We start from the raw sequence: 9178 nt of genomic DNA, 5'->3' as shown, positions 1-9178 counted from the left end.
AGGCTCCAGGCAGTGCCAAAAACAGTGCACGTCTGGGCAGCAATGGGGCTGCGGGTGTGCGTGTCCCCCAGGAGCCTTCCCTCAAAGTCGGAGTGGTGTTGGATGAGAGGGTGGACTTCCTGCGGGAGCAGGCTTTCTGTGTGCTGCGGGTTAAGACGGATAAGTGGAACCGCTTCATTGGAGCGGAGGAGAACCAGAAGATTATACTGGATTTTCTAGACCACATCTGGACCAACCGCCTGTTGCTCTTCACTGGACCAGGGGGAACACTGCATGCAGGGGATGCTCAAGTAAGACATGATGACAGCGTTATCCTTCTGTAATACTAACTATATTCTATTCAAATTCTAACAGAGCAAGAATTAGGACAGTGGTAATGTTTGTGGTTAGAGCAATGATGATGCATTTGCTGACACTATTTAAAAAATATGACTTTTATTAAAGCAAATATATAAGCGCATCCATACTAATGTCATTGTTTGAAATAAGTCACTACTTATTTCTGGTGCTTTCAATGCTGTTGAAAGCATTCCTACTGTTTTTTCATCTGTGAAGATGTCCCCTCCCTGGAAGACCAAGATATTATGTGTGATTAAAAGAGGAGTGAAAAGGGTTTCCCGTGAGGAGTTCAAACACCAGCTGAGACTGGGGGAAGTGCCGGGATACCCCATGGAGCACCTTCCACTGGTCATCTCAGAGGTAAAGGGTCAAAGTGCAAAGACCCGAGCAGACTCACCGACAGGACCTGTCTGTGCAGGTGCTTGTGTCTGTGCTGTCCAATGGCCTGAATCACGAGGACTGGCCCCGCGTGGTGTCAGAGGACATCCACAGACACCTGGAGAAGCTCCGGAGTCAAGTGGTGACGCTCCGGGGCCGCGCGGAGGGACGCACGCTCCTGCCGCTGCCGCTGTGCGTGGACAGGGCCCAGACCCGGGACATCGCAATAAGGTCATTCAGCTAAAATGAGTCAGTCACATTTGTGTCCTGGACGTATACATGACTTAACAACTTAAATACCATTGATCAAACATCAGGAGCAGGAGCTACTTCCATCATCAGTCATGAGTAAACAACAGCACTTTGATCATTCCCGCGAAAATGCCCGCGCACCGGATGCACAAATCTATTATACCGGATGTCAAATGTCTTTCTATTTGAATGTTTACTCATTAATACATTTTGTGTTTATTTGGTAGTTTGTTTCTTTGTCTTTTACTTACACTCTCTGTGCACCTGTGTCTCAGCTCGACCGGTTGGCCCGTGGACAGAGGGATGTTGTACTCCATAGAAACTCTTATTATTCAGTGGTCTGGGCAGATTTGGACCGTGCTGCAGAAGGACTCTGGTGCAATGCTCCAGGGGGGAGACCACCCAGTCCCCAGTGTGGAGCTCCACTTCTGGTCTGCTCAGCGAGAAAACCTTCGGGGCATACAGTCACAAGTAAAACCTAGTTCTTTTGGATGTGGATGATGATAGAACAGTTCTTTGTAAAATATACTTAAGAGTGTGGTAAATTTGACATATTATTTCATTTATTTATTTCAGATCCAAAGTACCAAAGTGCAACAGATCATGGACATTCTGAAGAGGGTTGACAGCAGTTACTACTACGCTTTCCAGGATATCTGCTGCAAAGTTGATGATGGTCTCCTGTCTAATTAAATTGACCTTTATACATGCATTACTGTAAAATCAATCAAATGATCTGGATTTTTTTAGCGGTGCTGGAGGCAGACGACATCGACCTGTATCTGCGACCTCTGAGGAGGATGATCAGTATCTTAGAAGAGAGGAGTTTTCCACACACGGAGAGTTTACTGCATTCTCTCTATCACACTCTTTGTCTCATTTGGAGCCACTCTAAATACTACTGCACTCCACAGCGCATGGTGGTGCTTCTGCAGGAGTTCTGCAACTTGATTATTGAAAAAGTAACCCCTTGTACGGAGAGAGGAAAGTTAATCTTGCAACATTTAACCTGCTTATGATCTTACACAGGCGTTTGCATACTTGATCCCTGAGGAGCTTTTTAAGATGGAGCTGGAGGAGGGTGTGGAGCGTGTCCAGATAACAATCTCAGTACTCCAGACTTTCAAGCAGCTGTTCCACACGTACAGGCAGAAGGTGCCTCAGTATTACAAATACAGCCACTTAGTGAAGCTCTGGGACTTTCCCGCTTCACTGGTGTTTCAGCGCACGGATCGCATCATGGACAGACTGCATATGGTTGAGGTCTCTGCTCTTTTATAGGAGAATTATTATAAAATAAAATAGTAGTAAGATACACCTTTTAATTTCTCATCCACAGGGGTTATTTGCAACAGCTCTGGACTTTCTGAAGCTGGAGAAAGTAGAACTGGGTGGATCCAGAGGGAAGGTGTTAAATGAGATGGTTTTCACTCTAAATGAGGAGTTTCACGACCGATGGAGAGCCCTAAGAGAAAGCAAATATGACCCTTTAGACTACACCAAAGATGTGAGAATCCGCTAAAATACTATTTGATACGTTCTTTTCAATTAAAGGTCCTCTGGGTTACAAAAAATAATATACTACAATTGTTGACTCTGCCCAGCTGTGCAGTAATTAAAATACAGTAAAATAAAGCTAAAGAAGCAGTTGAAAGTTTATAGTTTTTAACGTTTTCATTGGTGTCATTTATCAGTAATTCTTTTGCGTGACCATTAATTTAGCAAAAGAGTAATAATCTATCACAGTATAATCACAGTTTTGTTTGTTTTTCCACAGGGTTTTGTGCAGCATTACAAAACATTTATGGAGCAGACCAAAGATTTTGACCAGAGGCTGGGAACAGTTCTTAATTTGGCTTTCCAGCACTCCAAAAACCTCAAGTCCACCTTTAAGGTTTCCCTTAACACTTTTCACAGTGATGATTTGATCTTTGCATCAACAATATACTAATAATGTATATAAATATACATTATTGGATTTATTTTGTCAGTTGCTAACATGTTTTTCTCACATCAAGTTATTGAAAATATTCGGAACGCTGCTTGACAGACCCAGGATCCACCAGCTGTTCTCTCCAAACTATAATGTGGTGTTAGCAATGTTCAGTGAGGAAATAGATCAATGTCAATTTATTCTTGATCAGCACAAAGACCAAGTAAGAGACATAATATTCAGCACGTCAGTAATATTGATAAAGACTGATCGTTACAATTTCTTTTCAGTTGCAGTCTGGCACTGTTACCTTGGGGAAAAACATGCCATCCGTGGCTGGAAACCTTGAGTGGTCTCAAGAGCTTCGGAAACGTATTCTCACCAACAGAAGAAACCTTTGCCAGCTCGCCCAAATGTAAGACTCTTAATGTCACACTAAATGATTGTCTTTTATCATTTGTCAAAGGAAAACAGAGTAACTATAAAATGCATCCAAATGACCAGTGAAACTACATTTTATACGTACATTGTACACATGTACATTAATGTACATGTGTACATGTATGTAAAAATGGTTTGGGGATTTGTAAGGGTTAATATGAAATATGTAAGAAATGTATGCTACTGTAATGATTGCATATTTATAATATCATGACTGAAAACATGACTGCTTTTTATTTGGTAAGGCCTCTAGGAAGTGCAGAGGCTGATGACGTGTTACAGAGGTGTGAGCGTATACTAACGGCCTTAGACCAACACGATGACGAGCTCTTCAAGGAGTGGACGGTGGGACTAGAGAGTATGTGTCAGAAACATCTGAGTGATCCACTGCTGACTTTGGACAGGGGCATGGGCATGTTCCAGGTCAACTTCAGTCCTGTGGTAGGTTGGTTCAAAATACAGCCATCAAAGCTTTCTCAAGTTTATTGATCCTTTTTCTTAATATGTCTCACAAGCTAACCTCTGTATTGAGAGAGGTGAAATATCTTGGAATCCTAAAAAATCAGAACATTCCTAAAACTGCTCTACACCTCTACTCCAAACGTGAGCGTCTCCACATGGTGAGCCGCCTTTTGTGTTACCCAGCTAAATGTTTTATCTACAATCGATAAGTCTCACACGTTTTCCCCCCACAGTACACTCAGACACTGACGTTTGTTACTCAGTGGTACAATCAGCTGCACAGCACTATTCTGGCTGTGGAGCAGGGCCTGGTCAAAGATGAGATGAACAGGGCAAAGCAGCAGCTCGAGCCCGCCGTGCAAGAGTTGACCTGGGCTCAGGATGACCTGTGGTCCTACATCGAGAGCACACGAGACCATGTCAAAGTACTGACTTGCACTACTTTAGTGTATCAATCAGTTTGATAATGTACAAAAATAACTAGCAAACAGATGTAAGTACTATACCATTATAAGCATTCTTCTTGCTGTTATCAGAGCCTCTCCAGTCGAGTCCAGAAGAGCAAAGCTAACGTGGAGGCCGTTCAGGTTCTCATGGGGAGATTTAGTCACCGCGCTTTCATCGTTAGAAAAAGCCGCACTTCAACTCTGCTCAGCTTCTCTGATATAGAAGACAGCGTTACCAAACAGCACGCACTTATAAGCAATACTGGAGAAGACATACACAAACTACTGCAGGTTTGTTTACCTCTTTCTACATTTGTACCACTGTAAGAAGCTGTTGAAATCAATGCATTTGCTGTACTTTTTGCAGGAGAACCAGTCTCTGCTCGGAGTGACAGCCTTGGAGAACTCTGAATGGCAGGCGTATACAGACTACGTGGACCACATGATCCTGTCAGGCTTCTGTAGTTCCGTGCGCTGCTCCCTGCAGTACCTCATTGAAAACACAGACTCAGAACAAAACATTTTGCCACTGTTTGGCCTCCAACTGGTTCTCAATAACAACGAAATGACCTTTGACCCCTGCCTTGATTTTGGACAAACTGGCAACTTTTATGACATTGTGGATAAGATGGTCACTAACATAACAAAAATCGCATCCTTTATTCCACGTGTGGCTAAACATAAGACATTTGATAATTATCAGGTACAAATGTGCTATTTATTTGTTTTTTTTTACTTTCTAGAGAATGGTGTTTTTTACAGGCACATAAACTGTTTTTGTCATCTTGGTTTTGTAGAAGGACATCAATGAAGTGGAGGATTTATCTGACATGTGCCGCACAATCCGTTCAAGGGCACGAGCTGCTATTGCCAAAGTAAAGAGATGTTTTATTGCCTGTTTTACTGTTCATCTAGGCTCTTTTTTTACTATCTCTATTTTTAGGTGAAAGAATACCAGGGCTCGTTTGCTAGTTACCGTTACCTCTGGACTGATGATAGGTAAATGATGTTAAATAAGTAACAGATTGACAGATTGACAGATTGCATTGTGTAAATTTGTATTATTATTATCAGGTCTGAATTTATGAGGCAGTTCTTGCTCTACGGCCATGTGCTAAGTACTGAAGAAGCTGAACTTTATGCTGACTATGAATTGAAGAAAAATCCTCCCACACTGGACAACTTTAAAGAACAAGTGGGCATATCTTCCTCGGACCCTTGAACATCAATGATTCTGTCTGTATGAATCTTCTTTGTTTTCTAGATAAACATGTTTGAGTGTCTGTACGAGCGTGTCAGTAAGATGGAAGACTGCAGGGTGTTCTGTGGATGGCTGCAGCTGGACATTTCACCATTCAAACACACACTTATGAATGTGATCAAGAGGTGGAGCTGGATGTTCAAGGAGCACCTGCTTAACCACGTGAATCAGAGGTAAGACTATCTCTTATTTGTCAATGCTGGTTATGCACAAGTAAAGTGTGAAAATGATCACGCCTCTACTATTGTGATTAGTCACTGATGAAAGGGTTGTTTTTTTTTACATTGCAGGCCAATAAGCTCATACTTTGAGGAAGATATGCGGTGTAGATTTGGACCAAATTAGAGGATATGACAAATAATCTTTGTTCAAGTAAATGCAGTGCGCTCTACATGAGAATTATAATAATGACAAATAATATCTATAGCAATGATTTTTAGACTTAGACTAGTATTGGCTCCCTACAAACTTATAACACACATTTTGTCCAGTTCTCTTTTGATATGGACTGAAGCTGCCCAAAAGTCTTCACACACAACTTCAAATGTGGCCCAAACTAAACATCAGCCAATTAAAGATAATTCTGAGGCATTTTGTTGTTTCCAATGTTGTGTAGAATACTTTGAAAAAGGTATTTACCTACAGAATATTGAATATTGGCATTAAGATATATTTAGTAACAGATGTAAACAGAATCAGTCTGGTGCTACTTGGTAAACGATTGTTTTTTCTTTTCTTTCTTTTTTTTTCTTTCTTTCATTCATTCCTTCATTCATTACAAATTATCAAAAAAGTGTCTGCCTAACAGAAATAAAGTTGTGGTGGCTCTTGGGGACAAAGATTAAACTGAAGAAAACACCAAAAACAAAGCCACTCCAAAAAAAGGATGAGCCGTATAAGGAAGTTTATTTACATGACCAAGCCAAGAGCAATCTATGGTGGAAAAATAAACAGTTGGTTTCCATTAAAAAGAAAATGTTTTAAAACATGGCTTATTCAATTAAATGCACAAACATGTTTCAGCTCTGCCAAGTCTTTTTTGGAGTTCGTGCTCCCTGAATATCGGCCTATGTTGGACCTTTAAGGCTAGATGGTCAATGCGCTAAAAAGTTCAATTATTTGCCAATCACTATATTGGTCTATCTCTAATTGCAATTGTCCATAGATTGCTTACATCTTCTTTATTTTACTGAAACTTGATACCCTCATTATATAACGTTCCTTGTTGCAGCGTGAGGGAACTCGCTGCTTTCGTACAGGACACGGCCCGAGGACTCTCAAAAAAAGTATCAGATGGTGATTATGCTGGACTTGTGAACATCATGGGACACCTAATGGCCATGAGAGACCGACAGATAAGCAATGATCAACTGTTCAAACCTCTCAAGTCCACTGCGGAGCTGCTGAAAACCTATGGACAGCAGCTACCGGAGAGTGTATACATCCAGCTTGAGGTATATGTATATGTATGGCATCCAGATTTATTATAATGTTTTAATCAAATACAATCTTATGTTTAATCACAGGAGCTCCCAGAGAAGTGGAAAAGTCTGAGAAAAATTGCCTTCACAGTCAAACATGAAGTGGCGCCTCTGCAGTCTAACGAGGTTTCAGTTATACGCAGGAAGTGTGTCCGGTTTGAGGTGAGGCTGTGTGTGACCTGTATTAGATGTCAATGTTGCTGCCCCTAACAAAGAGCTCAATAGCTGACATGTAAACCCTCTCATTTTCTTTTATACATTATGTATGACTGATAGCCCTTATCATGTGCACATCTTTTGTGTAGTAGTTATCGTCTACGTTCACTGTAACATACTTTTTTTTCTAGGTCAAGCAGCATGAGTTCAGAGAACACTTTCGAACTGAATCGATTTTCAGGATAAGTGTAGAGGAACCATATAGGAAAATTGATACTGTAAGGAAAATATTTTTGTCATCAAAATTTGCAGTTGTTTAAAAAATACATTTTAAAATGGAAGGGATATAAAAAAAAATATGTCCAGTGTCATCGAGGAGTAGCAGTAATGGAAACGGAAATGAAGAAGCTTCAGGACACAGCAAATCTGTTTGAGGTCAGCTTCCCAGATTATAGACAGCTCCGACAGTGCCGTTCAGACATTGTGTTGGCCAAGGCTGTTTGGGACATGGTTATCTTTGTTAAGGTATACATTACTGTAACTGTTTATTATTCAAAATTTCGATCCCTCTGTAATAATGGTGATTCTAACCCTACAGACCAGTATAGAAGATTGGACTAAAACGCCATGGAAGGAGATCAATGTTGAACAAATGGACATGGAGCTTCGACGATTTGCTAAAGTAAGAATTTGTTCCTAATTTTATATTTTCCTAATATCTTTGTAATTTCCTCTTCTGGTTGAAGGAGATGAAGCTTTTGGACAAAGAGGTGCGAGTGTGGGACGTGTACATGGGGCTGGAGTCCACAGTAAAAAACCTGCTGACATCTTTAAGAGCAGTGAATGAACTGCAGAACTCTGCTGTCCGGGAGCGGCACTGGCAGCAGCTTATGAACACCACCGGGGTAAGACTCTACATGCCAGAGGAACACACTTGTTAATATTATTAGTTTACGTTGAGCTCCAGTTGAAATTAATTGACTTTTTGGTAGTTGATGTATTATTATTATGTATTATTATTTATTTACAGGTAACATTTGTGATGGGGAGAGGCACTACTCTTGGAGACTTGTTGGAGTTACAGCTCCATCGTGTGGAAGAGGAGGTCAAAAACATAGTAGATAAGGCTGTTAAGGAAATGGCAATTGAAAAGGCAAGTTTTTACATTTTACATAGATAACATTTGATTTAAGAATTATTTGTATTTATTTTTTTAAACTCACCATCTCCCAGGTTTTGGCTGAGATAACTCAAACATGGAGCATGATGTCCTTGTCCTATGAGAGTCACAGCAGCACAGGCATGCCTCTGCTCAAAGCAGATGAGAACCTTATAGAAACACTGGAGGACAATCAGGTCAGCATGCGTGTTGGCTCTTCTGAATGTATTATTGTGCGCTGTACAAATTGCCTGAAATTATTCATCTCTAGGTTCAGCTACAAAACATCCTGATGAGTAAGTATGTGGAGTATTTCCAGACAGAAGTGAGTGGCTGGCAGAGGAAGCTCATGGTGGCAGATCTGGTCATCTCATCCTGGATGTCAGTGCAGAGAACGTGGGCTCATCTCAATAGTATCTTCACCAGCAGTGATGACATCCGCTGCCAGTTGGCCAGTGATGCTGAGCGCTTCCAGGGAATACACAATGACCTTCATGTGAGACAAATATTTATGCACGTATGAAACTAACAAACACAGTTTGTGCTTATGGGTGTTTTATTTTTTCTTTCCCACAGTCATTGATGACTAAGATGATAGAGAATTGTAATGTATTGGAGGTGACCAATTTTCCTGGCTTTTTGGAAAACCTTGAGGCCCTGCAGCAGAGACTGTCTGTATGTGAGAAGGCACTGGCTGAGTATTTGGAGACCAAACGACTCACATTCCCCAGGTTTTATTTTGTGTCCGCCTCCGATCTTCTGGAAATAGTCTCTAAAGGAACACAACCCAAACAGGTGATATTTACCTTCTCTGTATTACATACAGAAGTTTATGTTTGATCATTTTCATTATGTTTATATATTTATATA

General features: G+C 40.9%; 1 protein-coding gene across 1 annotated transcript in view; it reads left to right on the top strand.

Annotated features, from left to right (window-relative positions):
* The first annotated feature begins 1335 nt into the window (after nucleotides 1-1335).
* The window catches only part of dnah9l (dynein, axonemal, heavy polypeptide 9 like), a 24195-nt gene continuing 16352 nt past the window's right edge, over nucleotides 1336-9178 (top strand). The window contains exons 1-27 of the mRNA XM_072441278.1: nucleotides 1336-1440; nucleotides 1546-1645; nucleotides 1720-1931; nucleotides 1999-2232; nucleotides 2309-2476; nucleotides 2747-2863; nucleotides 2988-3125; nucleotides 3193-3317; nucleotides 3589-3784; nucleotides 3859-3963; nucleotides 4039-4230; nucleotides 4342-4542; nucleotides 4619-4954; nucleotides 5049-5126; nucleotides 5195-5250; nucleotides 5326-5446; nucleotides 5516-5685; nucleotides 6744-6966; nucleotides 7039-7155; nucleotides 7341-7427; nucleotides 7516-7674; nucleotides 7748-7831; nucleotides 7896-8054; nucleotides 8180-8302; nucleotides 8383-8505; nucleotides 8580-8804; nucleotides 8885-9103. Coding sequence (XP_072297379.1) covers nucleotides 1351-1440; nucleotides 1546-1645; nucleotides 1720-1931; nucleotides 1999-2232; nucleotides 2309-2476; nucleotides 2747-2863; nucleotides 2988-3125; nucleotides 3193-3317; nucleotides 3589-3784; nucleotides 3859-3963; nucleotides 4039-4230; nucleotides 4342-4542; nucleotides 4619-4954; nucleotides 5049-5126; nucleotides 5195-5250; nucleotides 5326-5446; nucleotides 5516-5685; nucleotides 6744-6966; nucleotides 7039-7155; nucleotides 7341-7427; nucleotides 7516-7674; nucleotides 7748-7831; nucleotides 7896-8054; nucleotides 8180-8302; nucleotides 8383-8505; nucleotides 8580-8804; nucleotides 8885-9103 — 4158 coding nt within the window. The 5' untranslated portion in view covers nucleotides 1336-1350. The remainder of the gene's footprint in view (nucleotides 1441-1545; nucleotides 1646-1719; nucleotides 1932-1998; nucleotides 2233-2308; nucleotides 2477-2746; nucleotides 2864-2987; nucleotides 3126-3192; nucleotides 3318-3588; nucleotides 3785-3858; nucleotides 3964-4038; nucleotides 4231-4341; nucleotides 4543-4618; nucleotides 4955-5048; nucleotides 5127-5194; nucleotides 5251-5325; nucleotides 5447-5515; nucleotides 5686-6743; nucleotides 6967-7038; nucleotides 7156-7340; nucleotides 7428-7515; nucleotides 7675-7747; nucleotides 7832-7895; nucleotides 8055-8179; nucleotides 8303-8382; nucleotides 8506-8579; nucleotides 8805-8884; nucleotides 9104-9178) is intronic.

Source organism: Eucyclogobius newberryi, unplaced genomic scaffold (assembly GCF_026437365.1).
Source record: "Eucyclogobius newberryi isolate DKJ021-1_F unplaced genomic scaffold, fEucNew1.0.hap1 SCAF_12, whole genome shotgun sequence".
NCBI lineage: Eukaryota > Metazoa > Chordata > Actinopteri > Gobiiformes > Gobiidae > Eucyclogobius > Eucyclogobius newberryi.
This window is presented reverse-complemented; position numbering and strand designations above follow the sequence as displayed.